Source organism: Vulpes vulpes, chromosome X, assembly GCF_048418805.1.
Source record: "Vulpes vulpes isolate BD-2025 chromosome X, VulVul3, whole genome shotgun sequence".
In the NCBI taxonomy this organism is placed as follows: domain Eukaryota; kingdom Metazoa; phylum Chordata; class Mammalia; order Carnivora; family Canidae; genus Vulpes; species Vulpes vulpes.
Genome location: NC_132796.1, coordinates 40,829,889 through 40,854,456, shown reverse-complemented (window position 1 = coordinate 40,854,456; position 24,568 = coordinate 40,829,889). Strand labels below are relative to the sequence as shown.

General features: G+C 42.0%; 1 protein-coding gene across 4 annotated transcripts in view; it reads right to left on the bottom strand.

Annotated features, from left to right (window-relative positions):
• ZNF157 (zinc finger protein 157) overlaps nucleotides 1-10,716 on the bottom strand; it is a 48,513-nt gene extending 37,797 nt beyond the window's left edge. The window contains exons 1-2 of one of the 4 annotated variants that reach the window (XM_025982488.2): nucleotides 10,496-10,716; nucleotides 8,503-8,709 (exon numbers count right to left, since the gene is read on the bottom strand). Coding sequence is in view for 2 of the 4 variants with exons in the window: in XM_072743278.1 (XP_072599379.1) it covers nucleotides 8,503-8,574 (72 nt within the window). In the remaining 2 variants the exon portion in view is untranslated. The remainder of the gene's footprint in view (nucleotides 1-8,502; nucleotides 8,710-10,495) is intronic. The other 3 variants (XM_072743278.1, XM_025982486.2, XM_072743279.1) reach the window with 3 other exon arrangements.
• Between the last annotated feature and the right edge of the window lie 13,852 nt (nucleotides 10,717-24,568).

The window sequence follows — 24,568 nt, the reverse complement described above, 5'->3', positions numbered from 1 at the left end:
AGGATGCCATTTGCCTGTGACAGGCTAAAAAGGGACCTCACACACACAAAGATATTCACATCCTAATCCTGGCAACCTGTGAATATCACCTTTATAGGGCAAGAACAAAAGAGTCTTTGCAGATGTGATTAAGGATCTTGAGAGGAGTAACCTGAATTATCCAGGTGGGTCCTAAATGCAATCACATGTATCCCAATAAGAGAGAGGCAAAAGAACTTGACACACACACACAGAAGGCAGTGATGTGAAGACAGAGCCAAGAGATTTGAAGATGCTGGCCATAAGAATAAAACAATGAAGCCAAAGAATAGCTGCAGCCAGCCAGAAGCTAGAAGAGAGGCAAGGAATAGATTCTCCCCTAAAGGCTCCAGTGGGAGTACAGACAGCCCTGCCAAAACCTTTATTTTGGCCCAAGGATACTTACTTTGGACTTAAGGCCTCCTTAAGAACTATGAGAGAATCAATTTCTGTTATTCTAAGCCACCAAGTTTGTGGTGATTTGTTGCAGAAAACACATGAAACTAATACATTCCCTGATTACAAAATCAGACAAATACAATATAAAAAAGAAAACTACACACCAATATCACTCATGAATATGTAGGAAAAAATTCTTGATAAAATATTAGCAAATATAATTCAACAATATATTAAAAGAATTATACACCATGACCAACTGGAGTTTACTCCAGGAATGCAAGGCAGGTTCCATATTCAAAAATCAATCCAGGTGAGGGACACCTGGGTGGCTCAGCAGTTGAGCGTCTGCCTTTGGCTCAGGGCGTGATCCCAGAGTCCTGGGATCGAGTCCCACATAGGGCTCTCTGCATGGAGCCTGCTTCTCCTTCCTCTTCCTATGTCTCTGCCTCTCTCTGTGTGTCTCTCATGAATAAATAAATAAAATCTTTTTAAAAAATCAATCCATGGGCAGCCCGGGTGGCTCAACAGTTTAGCGCTGCCTTCTGCCCAGGGTATGATCCTGGAGACCTGGGATCGAGTCCCACGTCAGGCTCCCTGCATGGAGCCTGCTTCTCCCTCTGTCTGTGTCTCTGCCTCTCTCTCTCTCTGTGTCTCTCATGAATGAATAAAAAAAGAAAAATCAATCCATGTAATTCACATTAACAGGATCTTAAAAATCACATGATAACCAATGTAAAAAAAATTTTGACAAAATTCAACTCATTTCTGCCAAAAATATGAACAGAAACAGGAATAGACAGGAACTTCTTCAACTTGATAAAGAGCATCTAAACCAAAACTACAACTGATATTATATTTAATGGTGAAAGACAATATTAACAGCAGGCAAGAAAAAAAAAAAAAAACAGCAGGCAAGAATATCCAAGGGGCATCCCGGGTGGCTCAGTGGTTTAATGCCACCTTCAGCCCAGGGCCTGATCCTGGAGACCCGGGATCGAGTCCCACATCAGGCTCCCTGCATGGAGCCTGCTTCTCCCTCTGCCTGTGTCTCTGTCTCTCTCTCTCTGTGTGTGTCTCTCATGAATAAATTTAAAAATCTTAAAAAAAAAAGAATATCCATTCTCACAATTCTTATTCAACATAGTCCTAGAAGTTCTAATAATGTAAAATTAGGCAAGAAATGGAAATGACAGGTATACAGAATAAAAAAGAAAAAAGCCCCTATTTATAAATGAAATGATTGCCTATGGAGAAAAATCACCAAAAAATCTCTAAAAACATAAAAACCTCAGGACGCCTGGGTGGCTCGGCAGTTGAGCATCTATCTGCCTTCAGCTCAGGGTGTGATCCCGGAGTCTGGGATCAAGTCCCACATCGGGCTCCTTGTGGGGAGCCTGCTCTTCTCTCTGCCTGAGTCTCTGCCTCTCTCTGTGTCTTTCATGAATACATAAATAAATAAATAAATCTTTAAAAAATAATAATAATAAAATAAAATAAAAATAAAAACCTCCTGGAGCTAATAATTGAATTCAATGAAGTCACAGGAAACAGGATACAATACAAAAACTCACTGTATTTGTTTGCAATGAAAATGTGGACTTAAAAATTTTAAAATATAAAAAAAAAACAACAAAATTTAAAAATATAAAATCATTTATAATCACTTAGAAATATGAAATACTCAAGTATAAATCTAACAAAACATGTAGAAAACTTATAAATCAATAACAACATGCTAGCAATCTTGAAAAAAAAAGGATAGGACTGGAGGCATTGTGCTGATTTCAAACTATCATACAAAAGCTATATAGTAATCAAAACAATATTGTAAAAAAAAAACAATATGGTATTGGCATAAAAACAGACACATAAGTTAACAGAATAGAACAGAGAACTCAGAAATAAACCCATGCATATATGGCCAATTAATTTATGACAAAGGACCCAAGAACTTTCAATGAGGAAAGGACAGTCTCTTCAATAAATGGCATTGGAAAAATTAGACAGCCAGTTCAGAAAAATGAAACTGGGGACCACTAGCTTATATCATACACAAAAATCAACTCAGAATGGATTAAAGACTTGAACCTAAGACCTTAAGCCAAAAAATCCAAGAAAACATAGGCAGTAAGCTCCCTGACAGTCTTGGTGATGCTTTTTTGGATTTAATACCAAAAGCAAAGGCAACAGAAGCAAACAAATGGGACGACATCCAACTAAAAAGCTTCTGCACAGCAAAGGAAACTACCAACTAAATGAAAAGGCAACCTACTGAAGGGTAGAATATATTTGTAAATCATATATCTGATAAGGGGCAATATCCAAAATATATAAGGAACCCATACAATTCAATAGCAAAAAAAAAAAAAAAATACTTATTTAAAAACAGGCAGAGGGATGCCTGGGTGGCTCAGCAGTTGAGTACATCTGCCTTCGGTTCAGGGCATGATCCCAGGGTCCTGGGATTGAATCCCACATCGGGTTCCCTACATGGAGCCTGCTTCTCCCTCTGCCTATGTCTCTGCCTCTCTCTTTCTGTGTCTCTCATGAATAGATAAATGATCTTTCAAAGAAGACATGCAGATGGCCAACAAGTACATGAAAATATCCCAACATCACTAATTTAGGGGCACCTGGCTGGCTTTGTCTGTAGAGCATGTGACTCTCGATCTCAGGGTTGAGTTTAAGCCCCACACTGGGCATGGAGCCTACTGAAAAAAAAAAAATCACTAATCTAATCATTGGAGAAATGCAAAATAAAACCAGAGTGAGACATCACCCCACACCTGTTAGAATGGCTAGTATCAAAAAGACAAGAAATAACAAGTGTTGGTGAGGATGTGAAGAAAAGGGAACACTTGTGCACTGTTGGTCGAACAGAAACTGGTACAGCCACCGTGGAAAACAGTATGAAGTTTCCTAAAAAAATTAAATCTAGAACTATCATATCATCCTGCAATGCCACTTGAGTATTTATTCAAAGTGGAATAAAACAGTAACAAAGAAAAAAAAACAGTAACAAAGAAATATATGCAGCCCATGTTAATTGCCACATTATTTGCAATAGCCAAAATATGGAACCGATCTAAGTGTCTATTAACAGATGAATGGATAATGAAAATATGGGGTGTGTATGCGCGGTATACACACAATAGAATATTATTCAGCCATAAAAGAAAAGGGAAATCTTGCTATTTGCAAGAATATGGATGTACCTTGAAGGCATTCTGCTAAGTGAAATAAGGGAAATATAAAAAATAGTGAAAGGGAAAAAAGGGGAAAGGATAGAAAATGAGTGGGAAATATCAGTGAGGGTGACAGAACATGAGAGACACCTAACTCTGGGAAATGAACAAGGGGTGGTGGAAGGGGAGATGGGTGGGGGCTTGGGGCGACTGGGTGATGGGCACTGAGGGGGACACTTGATGGGATGAGCACTAGTGATAAGCTATATGTTGGCAAATTGAACTCCAATAAAAAAAATATATTAAAGACCTATATTAAAATGCAAAAAAAGAAAGAAAGAAAGAAAGACAAACACTGTATGAGGTCACTTATATGTGGGTTCTAAAAACAAAACAAAACAACAAAAAACAAGTTCACAGTACAGAGAACAGATTGGTGGATGCCAGATATGGGGCAAAATGGGGGAAGGGAGTCAAAAAGTACAAACTTCATTATAAAATAAATTACGTCATGGGGATGTAATGTACAGCATGGCAACTATAGTTAATTAAACTGTATTGCATATTTAAAAGTTGCTATGAGACTAAATCTTAAAAGCTCTCACCACAAGAAAAAAAATTAACTATATATGGTGATGGATATTTTTTTTTAATTTTTATTTATTTATGATAGTCACACAGAGAGAGAGAGAGAGAGATGCAGAGACACAGGCAGAGGGAGAAGCAGGCTCCATGCACCGGGAGCCCGATGTGGGATTCGATCCCGGGTCTCCAGGATCGCGCCCTGGGCCAAAGGCAGGCGCCAAACCGCTGCGCCACCCAGGGATCCCTGGTGATGGATATTAACTAGCCTTATTGTGGTGATCATTTTGCAATACATACAAATATCGAATGATTATGTTGTATACCTGAAATTAATATAATGTTGAAGTCAAGAATACCTCAATTTAAAAAGAGCATGGTAGGGATGACTGGGTGGCCCTGCAGTTGAGCGTCAGCTTCAACTCAGGACATGATCCCGGGATCTGGGATTGAGTCCTGAATCGGACTCCTGCATGGAGCCTGCTTCTCCTTCCCCTGCCTATGTCTCTGCCTTTCTCTATATCTCTCATGAATAAATAAATAAAATCTTTTTTAAAAAGAACAACATATTGGAGAAAGAATAGACAATTTTATCAATGGAACAAACAGAAAGAAAGTAGACCTGGGCGCCTAGGTGGATCAGTCGGTTAAGCATCTGACTCTTCATTTCAGCTCAGGTCATGATCTCAAGGTCTTCAGATCAAGGTCTGCATCAGGCTCCACGCTCAGTATCAGTCTGCTATCCCTCTCCCTCCACTGCCCACCCCCCCCCCCGCCCCGTATCGCTTGCACAATTGTGCACACTCTCTCTCTCTCAAAATAAATAAAATCTTTAAAAAGAAACAGGAAAAAAAAAGAAAAAGAAAAAGAAACAGGAAATAGACCCACACAAATATAATCAACTGATCTTGGACAAAGGAGAAAAAGCAATTCTTTTTTTTTTTTTAATTTTTTTTTTTTTTTTTTATTCATGATAGGCACACAGTGAGAGAGGCACAGGCAGAGGGAGAAGCAGGCTCCATGCACCGGGAGCCCGACGTGGGATTCAATCCCGGGTCTCCAGGATCGCGCCCTGGGCCAAAGACAGGCGCTAAACCGCTGCACCACCCAGGGATCCCCGAGAAAAAGCAATTCAGTGGAGGAAATAAATAGTGCTGAAACGACTGGACATTCATATGCAAACAAAAAAACTAGACTCGGTCCTTTTACCTTTCACAAAAATTAACTCTAAATGGATCTTAGACCTATATGTAAAATGTAGAACTATAAAACTTCTACAAGATAATAAGAGAAAATCTAAGTGACTTGGGTTTGGAAATGTTTTAAAATACAACACCAAAATTACGATTCATGAAAGGAAAACTGACAAGTTGGACTTTATTAAAATTTTAAAATTCTGCTCTATGAAAGACACCATTAAGAAAATAGACAAGTCACAGAATGAAAGAAAATATTTACAGAACACACATCTGATAAAGGACTTGTATTTAAAACATACAAACAATTCTTAAAACTCAACAATAACAAAATAAACAACCCAATTTAAAAATGGATAAAAGAGGGACGCCTGGGTGGCTCAGTGGTTGAGGGTCTGCCTTTGGCTCAGGGCGTGATCCCAGAGTCCTGGGATTGAGTCCCACACTGGGCTCCCAGCAGGAAGCCTGCTTCTCCCTCTGCCTATGTCTCTGCCTCTCTCTGTGTGTCTCTCATGAATAGATAAATAAAATATTTTTTAAAAATGGATAAAAAGGGGCAGCCCAGGTGGCTCAGCGGTTTAGCGCCGCCTTCAGTCCGGGGCCTGATCCTGGAGACCCAGGATCAAGTCCCACGTCGGGCTCCCTGCATGGAGCCTGCTTCTCCCTCTGCCTGTGTCTCTGCCTCTCTCTCTCTGTCTCTCATGAATAAATAAATAAAATCTTTAAAAAAAATGGATAAAAAGGGGGGCACCTGGGTGGCTCAGTCAGTTAAGTGTCCAACTCTTGATTTCAGCCTAGGTCATGATCTCAGAGTTGTGAGATAGAGCCCTATGTTGGGTTCCATGCCCAACAGGGAGCCTGCTGAAGATTCTCTCTCCCTCTCCCTTTGCCCCTCCCCTGCTCATGTTCTCTCTCTCAAATAAATACATAAATCTTTTTAAAAAGGACAAAAGATCTAAACAGACACTTGACCAAAGAAGATATACAAATGGCAAATGAGCACATACAACTATATTCAACATCATTACGGAATTGTAAACTAAAACAATGAGATACCATTACACACCTATTGGAATGGTTAAAATCCAAAAATCCGACAATATCAAATGCTGACAAGGATGTAGAGCAACAGGAATGCTCTCATTCATTGCTGGTTTGAATGCAAAATGGTGAAGAACTTTGGAAGACAGTTTGGCAGTTTCTTATAAAGCCAGTCTTACCATATGACCCACAATTGCACTCCTACTTATTTACCCAAGTGAATTAAAAACTTACATCCAGGGATGCCTGGGTGGCTCAGTGGTTGAATATCTGCCTTTGGCTCAGGGCATGATCTCGGGTCCAGGGATCGAGTCCCACATCGGGCTCCCTGTGAGAAGCCTGCTTTTCCCTGTCTCTGCCTCTCTCTGTCTCTCATGAATAAATAAACTAAAAAAAAAATTAAAAAAAAAAACTTATGTCCAGGGACAACTGGGTGGCTCAGTGGTTGAGCGTCTGCCTTTGGCTCAGGGTGTGATCCCAGAGTTCCGGGATCGAGTCCCACATTGGGCTTTCTGCATAGAGCCTGCCTTCTCCTCCCTCTGCCTGTGTCTCTGCCTCTCTATGTGTGTCTCTCATGAATAAATAAATAAAATCCTAAAAAAAAAAAAAACTTATGTCCACACAAAAACCTGTATACAAATGTTTATAGCAGCTTTATTCATAATTGCCCAAAACCAGGAACACATAAATGTCCTTCAATAGATGAATGGATAACCAAATTGTGGTACATCCATACAATAGAATTATTATTCAATGATAAAAATGAGCTATAAAGCCATGAAAAGACATGGAGGAAGTTAAAATGCAAATTGCTAAGCAAAAGAAGCTAATCTGAAAAGGCTACAGACTGTATGATTACAACTATGACATTTTAAAAGAGGTAAAACTATAGAGACAATTAAAAAAAAAAAAAAAAAACAGTGGTTGCCAGAAGTCCAAGCATAGGAGAGAAAAGATGAGTAGCTGAAGCACAGATCAAACTGTTCTGTATTGAAACTATAATGTTGGATATGTGTCATTATGCTTCTATCAAAACCTACAGAATGTGCAACACAAAGAATGAACCTTACTACAAAACCGTAGACTATAATTAATAATAGGGTATCCGAATCCATTCATCATAACAAATGTACTAAACTAATGCAAGAGATTAATCAGGGGGAAACTGGGGAAATACAGAGTGGTACATGGAAGTATATGTACTATTTTTTCTACTATTTTATAAATCTAAAATTCTACTAAAAAAATTAAATCAATTAATTGTTTGACATGCACTTAGCATACAATCCAGCAATTGCATTCAACACATACAAAATCCTTACACAAACAATCATAGCATCTTTTTTTAAAAAGATTTTATTTATTTGACAAAGAGGGAGGGAGGGAGAGCACAAGCAGGGGGAGTGGCAGGCAGAGAGAGAGGGAGAAACAGACTCCTCGCTGAGCAAGGAGCCCAATGCAGAGCTCAATGCCAGGACCCTGGGATCTTGACCAGAGCCAAAAGCAGATGCTTAACCAACTGAGTCATCCAAGCATCCCGAATCATAGCACCTTTATTCATAATAGTCAAAAACTGGAAACAACCAATAGGTCCTTCAACTAGAGGTTGGTTAAGCAAACTGTGGTACATTTATGCCATGGAATACTGTTCGGTAATAAAAAGGAACAAGCTATCCATATACACAACAATCTGCACAAATCTCCAGAGAATTATGCTGAGTAAAAAAAGCCAGTCCGAAAAGGTAATATACCGTATTATTCCATTTATATGTCATTACTTGAAGTGACAAGACTATAGAATCAGAGCACAGATTAATGATGGCTACAGGTTAAGGACAGAGTGGGGGAGAAGTGGTTGTGTCTATTAAAAGGCAAGATGAGGGGTCCTTGTAGTGATGGAAATGTTCCCTATGTCAATATCCTGGCTGTGACACTATACCAAGGTTTTGCAGGACGTTCCTACTGGAGGACACTGAGTAAATGGTACATTGCATTTGTATCTACAATTATCTCAAAATTAAATTTATCTTAAAAAAAAACAAAAGAAAAAAATTTTAAAGTAGGCTCCTCCTCCTTACCTCAAATGATCTGCCAGACTGTCCTGGAACCAAGGCAGGGAACCTCTGGGGTGATTTCCCATTAGCTGGCATGTTCACCCTGGGTCTCAGACCACCTTCCAAAGCTGGAGGGGAGTCTGTATGTGGGCTGCGATCAGAATGAATGGAAGATCCCGCAGCCTCCAGTAAGGAGAAAGCTCAACAGCTCCACAGAGACACCAAGAAATCCTAAAAGGACAGTATCCATGTCATCAGTGTCATTCCATATCTACACCACAAAGTTCAGCAACCCCCACTCTGAGTGTTAGGGTGGATTATGGAAACAATCATGATATTTGAAGTCAAATTAATGATCTCAGAGTCCTTTATACTGGGGTGGCTCCACAGGGAGCTTCATACCTTATCTAGCCAGCCTATTCCTCAACTCCAGGTTCAAGGTAGATCTGGGTTTGCAGGCAGAAATGGGGCAGCAAATGGTGCTAAAGCCCTAAGCCCTGGATAGAGGGAGGGCTTGTCCATGGGGACTTGGTGGGTATCTGTGGAGGCAGGAAACCTGGAGACCTGGCAATCTGAATGAAAGGTATCTCTTTCTGCTCTCTTTAATTATCTTGCCATTTTAGGGTGAAAAATCCCTCCTGAATTCTACAGGAAGCTCTTAGCCTCTTCTTTCCAGAAGACGGTTCAACATCAATAATATTATTTATTAATCAACAAATGGGGGGACGGCCATGCTGCTATGAACTTACACCAGAAAAGCATATGACACAATTCAGGAGACATTACCAATAAGACTGCCAATTAAAATTAGGGAAGATGTAAATCACTTAATATCACAAAAATCATTTACTAAACATAGCCCTGAACTATGATGCTAAAAAATACAATGATGAGGCTACTGCCATTAAAATTATCAACAACATAGGGATGTCTGACACAGCTCAAAATTGTTTTGCTGGCTCTAGCTCACACTATGGAAGATGAAACAATCAGAATGAATGTTGTAAGGAAATGGAAATGTGGCTTTCTTTGCCAATGATATGATTTTATACATAGAAAAAGACAGTACTAGCATTCATAGAGCAATTTGATAAGGGGCTGGATACTGCATAAAATTATAAGAGCATATAGTTTTTCCTCTATAATAGCAATGGTCAAATGAAAATGGGGGGGGGGGGGGAACGACCAATTAGTAACAGCAGGAAATACGCAAAATACATTGAAGGAGTTGAACTTCTACGATTAAAAAATTGACAAATATAAAGTAGTCACACAAATATACCATATCCTTGGATAAGAAGATGTTATAAAAATGTCAACCCTCCCAAAAGCATTATAGTAATGTAAATAATAAATTTAGGGTAGCCCTGGTGGCTCAGCGGTTTGGCGCCACTTTCAGCCCAGGGTGTGATCCTGGAGACCCGGGATTGAGTCCCACGTCGGGCTCCCTGCATGGAGCCTGCTTCTCCCTCTGCCTGTGTCTCTGCCTCTGTGTGTGTGTCTCTCTCATAATAAATAAATAAATAAAATCTTTAAAAATAATAATAAATTTAAAAAAACACAACTCTCAATAATAAGATGGTGTATATAGAATGTTGTGGAATGCAGCTAAAGAGATCCTTAAAGAAAAATTCATGTTCTAAATGGCTTATAACAAAGAAGAAAGACTGAACATTAGTGAATTAACATACTATTTAAAAAGTTAAAATGATACAGAAAAGAGCAGAAATTAAGGAAATATAAAACAAAGGTACATCAGAGAGGATCAACAAGGCCAAAAGTTGGTTCTTTGGAAAGACTAGTAAGATCAGCACACCTCCGGGGAGACTGATAAGGAAAAATCTAAACACACACTCTATTAAGACTTGACAAGACGCAGCGAGGAATCTGAAACCTGACTGCCCCAGAAGCCCCATCCCTGACATGCACAGATTCCCATTCACCAGTCTTTAACTTCCCACCAATGGACCTTCACGAACTGACAATTCATCATTCCCAAAGCCAACAAAGCCATCACCTCAAAATCACTGATGACTGTCACGCCATAAAACCTCGTGCACTCGCTTTAGCGCCGCGCGCCAACAAGACTTAAACGTCCTCTGAGGGCCACTTCCGTTTCCTGTCCACCCCGACAGTGCCCCTTCTGGGGTGCTGGTCTCGCACAGGATCCTAAGGGCTGTGATGCTGCGGTCTACTCGCTCTGAGACGTACGCTTACGGATCTGCGGAGACTTTGCCCTTGAGTGGTGGTGTCGGGAAAGGAACATGGCTGTGCGAAGGCGTTCCTCCGTGGGGGCCGCCATCTTTGCGCCCATTCCGTACAGTGGGCTGTTCCATGGGAGGCGGGGGCTGGGGGCGAAGTTCCGGGGTAGAAACCTACGGGCAAGCATTCCGGGAGGAGCTGGTCTGGAACTGGGTTCTCTGGGTCTGTACAAAGTTTACAAAAGCAGAGGTGCCGAGGCTCGGGGAGAGGTGTCCTGATCTTTAAGGGAGATACCACACGGCGTGGGAGGGGGGAGTCAGGATTAGTTTCCCCTGGGAAGATGTCACTCGAAGGAAAGGAGAAATTAGAATGGTACAGTCCCCCTCCTGGCAGATACCGCTGGGCAAGAGAGGGGAGGCGTCGCTGTGGTTCAGCCCTCTTCCTGGAGGTACCGCTGGAGAAGAGTGGGGAGGAGTCATGGGGATACATTGTTTTGATGTGCTGGACAGTTGGTTGGAGGGTAATGGAAACCCCCTCAATCTCCATTACCTCCATTATCCCCACTAAAATAATAATGGCTAGGAATAATAATAATAGCTATTGATATGGACAACTAATATTTTTAAGCAAATTATCAATAGAAAAATATTTAGAAAACATCATAAATGTACTTTCTCTGAAAACACATCTCCGGGACACACTCCTAACTCCTCCTGTCAACCAGTTTGCAGCCCCTTAACCTCTCTTACGTGGGAATTTAGGAGCTACTAGTACTCTTGGAAGAAAGGGAGAAATCTTCGGGCGCCTGGGTGGCTCAGCGATTGAGCGTCTCCCTTTGGCTCAGGGCCTGATCCTGGGGTCCTGGGATCCAGTCCCGCATTGGGCTCCCTGCGAGAGTCTGCTTCTCCCTCTGCCTATGTCTCTGCCTCCTTCTCTGTGTCTCTCATGAATAGATTAATAAAATCTTTAAAAAATGGAGGGGGGGGGTTCTTCACCTCTGAACTCCTATCCTAAACATTCTTCAAAGCCTACTCCTACATATACTCCTCAGTAGGCCTTCTCTGACAAGAGGTAGAGGGCTCTTTTGCCTGCTGCAGGCATTTCAAACAGAACAGATAGGCAGGCCCTAGCTAAACTTGGGTATGGATTGCTGGGTCCCCTAAGGACATTCATACCCTCTCTCTAGGTCTCAGCCCAACAACCTGGAAAGTTAGAGTGTAACCCTCTATTTGTGAATTGAGTGGAAGAAAGTAGCAAATGTGAGAACATTTTTGTAACACACACACTTCTACAGAAATTTCCAAAACATTCTTGTTGTGACTTCTGGGCAATATCTCAAATCCTGGTACAAGTGCATTCATGGTAGAAGATTGCTCACAAGCTGGGACTTAGAGCCAGTAAAACAAGATGGTAATTTCTGGCAAAACCATAAACATGTTTTTAGCTCAAACCAGGGAGACTGATAGAAATGTTGAAAAGTTCATGTTTTCCTAAGGTATAGACATGGAATGGTTAATGGAGGCCCAGAGTTCAAAGGCAGAAGTGATGGTCTGTCACTTAAGAGAATAGATTATAAAAGACTGAGGCTTCCATCTTGTTCTCTCTCTCTCCTTCTATCCCTCATATCACACACTCTGGGAGAAGCCAGCTGCTATGTCATAATGACACCCAGGCAGGCAGCCTTTGGAGAGGCCCCAGTGCCAAGCACACCTGCCCATAGTCAGTGAGGAGCGGAGGCCTCTAGCCTCTAGCCATCTAAATGAGCCAACGTCCAGCCTCAGCTGACTACAGCCCCAGGCTACAATTTTAAGATAGCATCAGTTGAGACCCTGAGACAGAATCTCTAAGCCAAGCCACTCCCAAGTTCTTAAACCCACGGACACTGTGAGATAATAAATGTTTGTTAAATTTCTGTGTTTTAAGAGTAATTGGTTGTGCCACAATAGGTAACAATAAGGGCATTTTAAGTTTTAGTATTTTGTTCATCGTGGATTTTTGTATTGATTCTGACTTTTGAAAACACTGCACTAAAATGTTGTTTATCTTGATTACTGAGGGTTTTTTTGGTGCCCCCTTAAATTTTGTACTTTGAGGTGAGTGCCTCGCCCTAGTCCCAGCTCTGCCAAGAAAACTTATTCTCTGTAATCAAAGACTATCAGAAACTTTGCTATTTTAAATTATACCAGTAAGAATAAAACATCCTACTCTGGGATCCCTGGGTGGCGCAGCGGTTTGGCGCCTGCCTTTGGCCCAGGGCGCGATCCTGGAGACCCAGGATCATACCCTGGGCTTGAAGGCAACACTAAACCTCTGAACCACCCAGGCTGCCCTACTGTAGTGTTTCTAAATAAAAAGGCCCCTGAATCCATTTCACAGTCCAGACTTAACTTGACTCTTTTGTGACGCCTGGGTGGCTCAGCACTTGAGCAGAGATCTGCCTTTGGCTCAGGGCGTGATCCCGGAATCCCAGGATAGATTCCCACATCAGGCTCCCTGCATGGAGCCTGCTTCTCCCTCTGCCTGTGTTCTCTGCTTCTCTCTTTCTGTGTCTCTTATGAATAAATAAATAAAATCTTTTAAAAAAAGAAACATTGACTCTCTTATATACCAACTTGCTTTGCTTTGGCCTAATCCAAACTCTGCTTTCAATTAAAAAAATTTTTTTTTCATTTAAAATTTTAACTAAACTCAACTCTTCCCCAAAACCCTATAGTAATCCCATTTCCTCCTTTGTTTGCAAAGACTAAGGTGATTGACTGTCCCTGTTTGCCCAAGACCGAAGGATTAACTGAGACAAGGGACAATCATTGCTGAAACCAGGAAAGTCGCAAGTAAACTTGAACAAGTTGGCCACCCTAGGTGAGATTCTCCTCAGTTCTTATGATGTGTGGTCTCCATTGCTGCAGCAAGTTAATAAGCCCATTAATGTCAGACTATGTATGTGACCCCAGGGGTCTTTATCAGGTAGGCTTTATCAAGGTCGTTAATGTTGGAAGGGTTTACAGAGGTCATGTTTGAGATCAGTCCTACTGTGCACTGATGGTGAAAATTTTCACAGACCTGGACTGAAGCTCCAGATCAAAGGGGCATTGATGGAGGAATGATTAATTGTAGGCTGAACGTTAAACCATGCCAGAAAAGCACTGAGTTATCCGAGCTCTAAAGTCAGAGACTAGAACAATATTCTATAAAGTTAGAAACGGGTCCAGAAGTGGTAGAAGTGTTAAAAGGGGCCTGGATTTTAGATTTTGACAAGAGAGTTATTGATGGTGGATTAGATAACAAATGACCAAGTTCAAGGGCCAGCTGGATGAGAAGTGGTGGGGGAAGAGTTAACAGAAGCCAGCAATTTGAGCTCTCTTGTCTAGACCAAGTCTGTGGGTTGTAGATAGATGGTACAACTGGCCAATGGCTGTGTAAGGGAGGTGGGGTCTAGTCTCTGATGGCCAATGAGATGAAGCAGCAGCCTGTTACTAAGGCGAAGCCCCTTTTGCTATGTGCCAAGGAGAAGCAGGGTCTAACTTGAGTAGCTCCAGACAAATAGCCAATGACTGCTGGAGAAGATGGACTTTAGCCTCTTCAGCCTATGGTGAACTGTTACTATGCCACAAGCGCCAAGACCATGGGAAATGAGGCAGCCAAAGTGGCACCTGAGAAACTGTAGACTGAAGGTGCACTTAAGGGAGTTGCTGAGCGTTAAGAATCTGGCTCTGGCCTCCCTACTCAAATAAGGCTGCTAGGTCTGTAAACCAGCAAAGTCCCCACGGTCCAATGCAGGGAGGGGGCAGGGCATAGTCTGAGGGGCTATGCGAGGCAGACTCTAGTTTCCTTGGCCAATGAAATGTGAACATCCCTGTTACTATGCAGCAATAACTTTGCCGTTCCAAATCATATCAGTAAGAATGAAGCCTCTCACTGTTGCCTGGAGAATCTAAATCACTTTGATGCAAAACGACAGTCTCAGTGTCCAACCCAAGGGTAAGAAAAGGAGGAAACTTAGCATGAGGGGCTGCAGACAGGTGACCTGTTGAAAAGAAAAAGAAACAAATGAAACGTAATAATGTGTTTTATTTAAACTACATATCCAAAACATCATTTTGACCTGTCATCAATTCTTTAAATTATGAATGAGATTATTTGGTGGGTTTTTTGTTGTTGCAAATAAGTCTACAAAATCAGATGTGTATTTTACACTTACAACATGTCTGTTGGAATATTGAATTTCCACCAGAAATACTTGATCTGTCTTTAGATTTCATAAAATTTAAATTTGAAAACCTAGATTAATATTCACAGATTAGGGATCCCTGGGTGGTTTAGCAGTTTAGCGCCTGCCTTTGGCCCAGGGCGTGATCCTGGAGTCCCAGGATCCAGTCCTGCATCGGGCTCCCTGCATGGAGCCTGCTCCTCCCTCTGCCTGTGTCTCTGCCTCTCTCTGTGTCTCTCATGAATAAATAAATAAAATCTATAAAAAAAAAATTCACATTTTAGTTCAAACGTACTTGAAAAGTTTTCCATTCACTGAATTGAGTATCTATTTTAAATGCTTCATTAATTAAAAGAAATAAAATTTAAAATTTGATTCTCAGTCTCACTAGCTTCATTTCAAGTACTGCATAATCACATGTTATGCTAGTGTCTCCCATTTCAAATGGCATGATTCTAGACAATATGACACTGATGGTGGTCGAGTTAAAAAGGCATGGTTTTGAGTTGTGGACCAGTAGGCATGGATGGTAAAAGTGTTCATAGAGGCCAGGGTTGAAGATCTATAAAAGATGGGAAATGGTGATGAGTTGTTGACAGAAACCCACGTTAAAGGATAGATCAAAGCAGCACTGCTGGTGGAAGAATTAACAGAAGCTTGGGTTTGAGGCCAGCCCCGAGAGGTGTTGATGGTTAAAAAAGAGGTTTCCAGTCTCCACAAGATAGACAAGGTAGCATAGGCCTGTTTCTCCCTGCTAAGCACAACTATCCACCCTAGAAATAAAACAAGAAAGCATCAACAGAAAACTAGAAAGGGTGGCAAAAAGAAGGTGAATTCGGGGATCCCTGGGTGGCTCAGCGGTTGAGCGCCTGCCTTTGGCCCAGGGCGTGATCCTGGAGTCCCAGGATCAAGTCCCACATGAGGCTCCCTGCATGGAGCCTGCTTCTCCCTATGCCTGTATCTCTGCCTCTCTCTCTCTCTGTGTGTCTCTCATGAATAAATAAATAAAATATTTTTAAAAAAAAGGTGAATTCATTTAGGATAGGACTATTCCTGGACTAGAGGAACAGTACAACTGCAGGGCATCTTATATCCTCCCCACCCAACAGAAGGGAATTCAGGCCCTGCCTAGCAACATGACGCCCCACCTAGCAACATGAGGCAGCTTAAGTGGGTTCATTTCTCCCCTGGATCAAAAGAAAGTCCCTCTGACAACATGAGGCAAACCCAAGAACCACAACGGGATGGATTGAGAGTCTGCTTACAATAAGTGGCCATGAGAAGTTCTCTTTCCCCACTGGGCCTGAGACTGCCCTCCCCCACCACACTGCAGCAGGCAGGGGAAGCTGTAAGAGGAATGTAGACACAGCAAGAGACCAGCCTGGAAAACTTCCTTTCCTTTGAAAGCCCCCAAGACCTGAGATTCCCTTCTCCCAACAGGAGGCACAAGGCTAGTGGGTGAAATCAGCAGGAAGAACTCAATCAGACAGCCAGACCTGGAAATCCTTTCACCTGACCAGAGGTCCTGGAATAGTAAGGTGGAACCAGCAAAAGGGGCTCAGCCACACAAGCATTATGCCCCAGGATGCCACTTTGAACTTGTAGGCCTAAGATTCCCATTCCCTGCACAGAGACACCTGGGCAACCATGAGGCACTGGTCAGGGGAGCCCATCACATTCCTCTACCACTGAGGGACACCCAGAGGTCTGGCTTGTAGAAATTTCTTCTGCCCCTTCAGTCAGAACCAGCAGAGACAAATGGGAGCCCCAGATACACCAGAATGAGCAGGCAGATGAAAATAACACCACAAAGTTTCTGAAAATTAAAATTCCATTGGAACTACAGCACAAAAACTAGGCCAAAATACTACATAATATACCTAAACAAGGCAATGGGCCACTGAAATAAAACATTTTAATAGGACTCAGAGTCTCCTAACATCATAAACAAATGCCTGGGATACAATAGAAAATTATCCATCATTGGAAGAGCCAATAAAATCACAATTTTTTTTTTTAATTTTTATTTACTTATGATAGTCACACAGAGAGAGAGAGAGAGAGGCAGAGACACAGGCAGAGGGAGAAGCAGTCTCCATGCACCGGGAGCCCGACATGGGATTCGATCCCGGGTCTTCAGGATCACGCCCTGGGCCAAAGGCAAGCGCCAAACCGCTGCGCCACCCAGGGATCCCTAAAATCACAATTTGAATAAGAAAAGAAAACCTGATGCCAGGGCACCTGGGTGGCTCAGTAAGTTTGGCTTCTGTCTTTGGCTCAGGTCATGATCCCAGGGTCCTGAGATCGAGTCCCACATCAGGCTGCCTACTCGTTGGGGAGTCTGCTTCTCTCTCTCCCTCTGCCTACAACTCCCCCTTCTTGTTCTCTCTCTGTATCAAACAAATAAATAAAATCTTAAAAGGGGCACCTGCGTGGTTCAGTGTTAGCATCTGCTTTTAGCTCAGGTCATGATCCTGGGCTCCTGGGATCAAGTCCTACATCAGGCTCCTCACAGGGACCCTGCTTCTCCCTCTGCCTATGCCCCTGCCTTTCTTTCTGTGTCTCTCATGAATGAATAAATAAAATCTTTAAGTAAATAAAATCTTTTAAAAAAAAGAAAAAGAAAACGTGATGCCAATGCAGAGGTGACTCAGATGTTCAAATTATCTGACAAGGTGACTCAGATGTTCAAATTATCTGACAAGGTCTTTAAAGCAGCCATCATCAAAATGATTCAGCAATCATAAATTCTGCAAATTTTCATGGAACAAATGAAAAACAAGATAAATCTCAGCAAAGAAATAGAAGCCATTTTTTAAAAACCCAATGAAAATTATAAATTGAAAAACACAACAAAGGAAATAAAAATCTCACTGTACTGGGCTTTTAAAAAAAAAAACCTCAACTGAGCAAATTTAAAGCTCTAATTGGTTTTATTTAATCATTAACGAATCTAGAAGCATCCCATGTACCAAATACAAAGGTGCTCCAAGGAGCTGTACAAAACAGAAGATTTTTATAGGTAGAAGGAGGCAGGACAAGGAAGTTTCTAGCAGAGTGAATTGTTTCAAGCAAGGTCACCTTTCTTTGAGGGGTCACAGAGGTCTACAGCTAATTACCTCATTAGTGCTGACCAGGAAATTCCAGACTGACTGGATTATATTACATTCCTGGGAGAGACTGAAATTGCAATTAGGTTAGGTATTAAGTCTCTAAATTGGTGATGTGAGTTTAGCACAAATGGCTTCATTTGAGGCCCGTTGTCTTTTTTTCCCCATAGGCTCAATAGTAGAGTGGAGATGACAGAAGATAGAATCAATAAATTTAATTAATAAATTTAATCAATCAATAAATTTAAAAACTGGGGGCATCTGAATGGCTCAGTCAGTTAAGTATCTGTCTTCAGCTCATGTCTTGATTCCAGGGTCCTGGAATTAAGCCCCACATCGAGACCCACATGGGGTCCAGGAATTAAGCCCGGCTTCTCCCTCTCCTGCCTCTCCCCACTGTTCCTGCTCTCTCTCTCTCTCAAATAAATAAATACAATATTTTTTTAAATTATAAATAAATAAATAAATTTGAAAACTGGACAATAGAATTAACCCAATCTGAACAGAGAGAAAACTGATTGAAAATATGAGACAATGGGATCCCTGGGTGGCACAGCGGTTTAGCGCCTGCCTTTAGCCCAGGGCACGATCTTGGAGACCCGGGATCAAATCCCACGTCGGGCTCCCGGTGCATGGAGCCTGCTTCTCCCTCTGCCTATGTCTCTGCCTCTCTCTCTCTCTCTCTCTCTGTGACTATCATAAATAAATAAATAAATAAAATTTAAAAAAAAAAAGAAAAAGAAAATATGAGACAGTAACAAAAAGCCTAGCATTCAAATCAGAGACATCCCAGAAGGGTAACAGAAAGACAGTGAGGCCAAGAGTGTTTGAATAAATAATGAAATGAATAACTAATGAATAAATAATGAAATTTGGCAAAAGACACAAACCTACAGATCCAAGAAGCCAAGGCAATCTCAACAGGATAAAACCCCCAAAATTCACATCAAAATGTCATAATTAAACCTTTGAAAACTGAAGACAATGAAAATCCCTTTGAAAGCAACCAGAGAGAAACAAAGCATTACCTCTAGGGAAACACCAATCTAAGTGACAGCATAGGGGATCCCTGGATGGTGCAAGGGTTTGGCGCCTGCCTTTGGCCCAAGGCGTGATCCTGGAGACCCAGGATCGAATCCCACATCGGGCTCCCAGTGCATGGAGCCTGCTTCTCCCTCTATGTCTCTGCCTCTCTCTCTCTCTCTCTGTGTGTGACTATCATAAATAAATAAAAATTAAAAAAAAATTTTAAGTGACAGCATACAGGATGAGGGAATTGGAGAGATGTTGTTTAAGGGTACAAACTTGCAAGTAGTAGATAAGTTCTGGAGATGTAATGTACAGCATGATGAATATAGTGAATGGTACCATAACCATATCTGATGTGAAAATTTGGGAGTTCGGGAGTAAATGGTCAAGAAAGAATTCTTGAGATGTCTTCAGTGCAAAAAGATGATTTTGTTAAAGCATGGGGACAGGACCCATGATCAGAAAGGGCTGCACTGGGGTTGTGAGAAGTAGCTGATTATATACTTTGAAGTTGGGAGGAGTTTAAGGAGACCATAAGTCTAAGGAATTTGGAGGCAAACTTACCAGGACCTTGAGGGGGCTAGCTGTTGCTGGGAAAGGTCATTTACTGTCTAGTAAAACCTGAGTCATGAGACCCTTCAGATGTATATCAATGGGCCAAATGCTTGGAGGATGATTGCTAAGATGTATCTTAGTGGGTAGAGATAAAGGAAGTTTCCAAAGGATTTTTTTTTTCCCAAAGGAATTTTTATATTAAATGAGACTTACAGGATCCTGGAGGATGGGATAATTTAAGGTAATATTGATTGCCTTTTGTCCTTAGCAAAGTTATTAACATTGAGGCAGTTGAGTTCCTAGAGGTAGGTCGCTCTACCTATCTCAAGGACTTGTCCGTGGGTTGTAAATTGTAAGGAGATGTAATTTTTTTTCTTTTGTGTTTGTTCTCCATATCAATATCCTTGAATACTGCTAAGAGAATAGATCTTAAATGTGCTCACCACAAAAGAGAAATGGTCTACAGCCATACAACCCTGAATGTGCACCCAATCTTGTCTGATCTCGGAAGCTAAGCAGGGTCAGGCCTGGTAGAGAAATGGTAACTGTGTGACAGGATGGAGGTATTAGCTAATGCTATGGTGGCAACCATATTGCAATAAATAAATATATCGGGGATCCCTGGGTGGCTCAGTGGTTTGGCGCCTGCCTTTGGCCCAGGGCGCAATCCTGGAGTCCTGGGATTAAGTCCTGCGTCGGGCTCCCTGCATGGAGCCTGCTTCTCCCTCTGCCTGTGTCTCTGCCTCTCTCTCTCTCTCTCTCTCTCATGAATAAATAAATAAATAAATCTATAATAAATAAATAAGTAAATAAATAAACAAATGTGTCAAATCAATGCATTATACACCTTAAACTTACACAACGTTATATGTCAATTATATCCCAATTTTTTTAATGGAAAAAAAAACTTTCAGTAAAAATGAAATTTCTCATCTGGAGGCCAGAAGGGAAGAGGCATAACATTTTTCAAAGTGCTGAGACAAAACAATTGTCAACTGCAAATTCTGTATCTGGCGAAACTATCCATCGGGTAAGATGAGGAAATAACAAGCTTCCAGGTTGGTGAACATGTGGAGATTCTGGGAGAATGGTACACTGGAAAGGGCATGGAAGCTCCTTGCCCTATACACCTCTTCCATCTGGCTTTAATAAACCAAGGTTAAATAACAAGAATTCACGGGTGCCTGGGTGGCTTAGTTGGTGAAGCTGTTACCTTGGGCTCAGGTCATGATCCCCAGGGCCTGGGATTGAGCCCTTGGTGGGGCTCCCTGCTCAGCGAGAAGCCTGCTTCTCCCTCATCCTCTGCCCCTCTCCCAGCTCATTCTCTATAAACAAACAAACAAATAAATAAATAAATAAATAAATAAATAAATAAATAAAATCTTTTTTAAAAATAACAAAAGTTCAAAAAAACTTTCAACCGAGTACATTTTAAAGATCTAACTAGCTTTTATTAAATGATTCATGAGTTGGGCAGCATCCTGACTAGCAAGTAGAGGCAGAGCTCCAAGGGCTACATAAAGGGAGAAGTTTTTAAAGCTAGAGAGGGAGTAGGGGAAAAGGAAATTATTAGCAAAATCCACTGTTTTTTAGGCAAGGTCACCCTCCTTAGGGGAAAAGAAGGGTCCTATTAGTAAATTTCCTATTACTGACCAGGAAATTCCCATGTTGACTGATTAAATGTGACAGTACTAGGTGGTTGAAACTGCAGTTAGGTTAGGTATTAAGTCTTGGTTTACTGACTTGGGGGCCTTAACTCTAAGGATACAATTTCGGGCCTGTGGTTTTCTTCTTAACACCAGTGATCTAGTAAGTAAATTGTTCCTCCGAGTTACATGACCTACTCTAGCAAATTAATAGAGCCTAAGGAGGTGGGAACCTCTGGTTTATAGCCAGTTGGTCAGAAGTCCAGGTAACCTGAGCTTGTGACTGCCATCTGATGTGTGTATGTGGTGGGGGGGCGGGGGGGCAAGTCTTGTAGGACTGAATTCCTAATCTGTGGAATCCGGGGCTACTTCTGGGTAAATAGAATCAGAATTGCTTGGTGTTGGGGCACCTGGATGGCTCCGTGGTTGAGTGTCTGCCTGAGGCTCAGAGCATCATCTAGGGTGCAGGGATCAAGTCCAGCATCCGGCTCCCAGTAGGGAGCCTCCTTCTCCCTCTGCCTATGTCTCTGCCTCTCTCTGTGTGTCTCTCATGAATAAATAAATAAAATCTTTAAAAAAAAAAAAAAGAAAAGGGGGCAGCCCGGGTGGCTCTGCGGTTTAGTGCTGCCTTCAGCCCAGGGCCTGATCCTGGAGACCCCGGAATCGAGTCCCAATTCGGGCTCCCTGCGTGGAGCCTACTTCTTCCTCTGTCTGTCTGTCTGTCTCTCACACACACACAAATAAATAATAAATAAAATCTTTTTTTAAAAACAGAAAAGAATTGCTTGGTGTAGTGTCAGAAGCCACCCCCCCCCCCCCATACTCACACGTGCGCATGCATTGTAAGTGGGTCCAGGAGCCCAACCTAGTGGTGTCGGATACATGAGATTTACTAAGAATGGCCCTGGCCCAGGGAAACAAGAGGTTTGGAAAGAGAAGTATAAGGGTGGGGGATGAGGAACGTTTGATTCCTGGGTGGCCATGTGGTCACCTAAGGTTTGGAGCAGCAGCTGCGCTGTGCTCAGTTGCTAAAGATAAAAATGACCAATGAAATTTAGAAATGCATCCAACTCCTGGGCAGTTGGTTCACTGAATGCATAAGGAAATAATGAGAAACTAAGGAGCAAGCAGAGAAGAAAAAGGGATAATACTCAATCCCTTGGTTTATTGTAAATCCGTAAGAGCTAAACAAAAAGTAAAACAACGCCCGGGTCAGACTTTGATGCTAGTCCAAGCTCAGATTGCAGAGGCTGAGCTTCAGCCACTGGCCTCAAACACCCCCCCCCCCCACCCACCCAAGGTAGAAAAAAAAATCAAGGTGGGGGAAGGGCAAAGCCAGGAAACTATTGAAACTGGGGGAGGAGGGAGGCAATAGTGTGAAGGGGCTTTTTCATTTTGATCTGGGTCTTCAGCTTCCTGAAAAGACTTTACCCAAATGGATTATGAGCATAATTTACTCAGGAGCTGTGTCAGTGGTTTTTGCTACTGCAGAGTGGAAGAGCCTGTTTGAATTGCTACAGGACTCACAGCTCACTACCCAGGTCAAGGGAAATGCTGTGATTAAAGGGGCCACTTTCACCCGCACACCATACAAACTTGTTGTTGCAAAACTGAAAAACAGCCCCGGAAGCCTTATTGAATTTGCAATCTCAGCTTCCCCTCCTGGGTCTTGCAGATGCTAATGGAACGTTAGGTTAATTAACAGGTGAATGGGGGAGATTCAGAGGGGGAGAATCCCGGGAAGTTTCCTGACCAGGTGGAAATTTTTTTAACAGTTGTTTGGAAGTAAGGTGAATACAGCAAATGATTTCCAAGCAAAACAGAGGAGAGCACGGGACTCAGCAGGGTGGAAATCTTTAGATGGTTATTAAGAAATGGGGTGAATAAAAAAAAAAGAAATGGGGTGAATCAAACAGACATTGATGAAGTTAAAACAAAGGTTTTATTTTTTTAAAGATTTTATTTATTTATTAAGGAGAGACACAGGCCGAGACACAGGCAGAGGGAGAAGCAGGCTCCCTGCAGGGAGCTCAATGTGGGACTCGATCCCGGGACCCCAGGATCACGCCCTGGGCCGAAGGCAGACGCTTCACCTCTGAGCCACCCGGGCGTCCCAAAACAAAGTTGTTAATACTGCACTGCCAAAGGACCCACCCCCTGCAGATGCCCCAATATTAAAGGCCCCAAACAATTCTGCTTTATTTTACCCCAGTTTAAAGCAATATTAAAAGTCAGAAGGTAGAAATTACTATGAGAAACCTGACCAGCAATCCCATGGATATATTACTTAAAAATAACGTCTTAAAAAAAAAAAGTCAACCAAAGGGCCAGAGTCCCTCTCTGAGGACACCAGGGCCTTTTACACCAGAGTAGGTAAAATGGTTAGGGGATTGGAAAAGTTTCCAGGACTCTTTGAAACAGAAGCCCCAGGAACTCTATGTAGTACAAGAAAACCTGTTCCTGAAGTCTTCATGGAGGCTACAGTTAAAAATGTAAGTGAAGGCTAGCACACTTTGCCACCCCAAAACATGCTTCTTTGGCATGGGGATTATTTTAAACTGCTTATTTTCAAGAAACAGCAGACACAGGTGAAGCTCTGAAAAGTGAGCAGAAATTACGTTTGCTAAGAGACATTTACATGTATAAGGGAAATCTCCATTTGTAAAAGTGTCTTCCTTGCTATAACCAGGAAGCGGGGGATGATTCAATTTCTAGAAAATCTGATCAGTGGAGAGGCAGTGACTTAAATCTGCATAAGAACCCTACCCTGGTTTACTGTGATTTGCGTGCTTCTTTTGTCTTTGGCTGAAGGTGGTATGCAAGGTGATAGCTTTGATCTTTTGGGGAGAGTTACTCAGTTTCCCTGGGTCTTTCCCTTGTATCTCTGAGGTCTGTGTGTGAGTAAACTTGTCTTTCTCCTCTTGATTGTTCTTGATTAATGTAATTATTAGACCAGCCAAAGAAGCTAGAAGGGAAGAGGGGAAAACTCTTCCACCCCTACATAAGTGCTGATAAAATTAGGGTAAAATGTTTGTATGGGAATTGGTATGTCTGAACAGGCTTTATGTGAAGTGGTTGCATCTTTTTTTTTTTTTTTTTTTTTTTAGATTTTATTTATTCATTTGAGAAAGAGAGAGGGCAGGGCGGGGGAGGCAGAGGGAGAGGGAGAAGCAGACTCCCCACCAAGCCGGGAGCCCAGCGCTGGGCTCGATCTCAGGACCAGGGGACCATAACCTGAGCCCAAGGCTGACGCTTAACCGACCGAGAGCCACCCAGGAACCCCGGTTGCATCTTTTTTATCTGATTGTATTATCGGGATGGGCATTGTATCTGACTGGGGA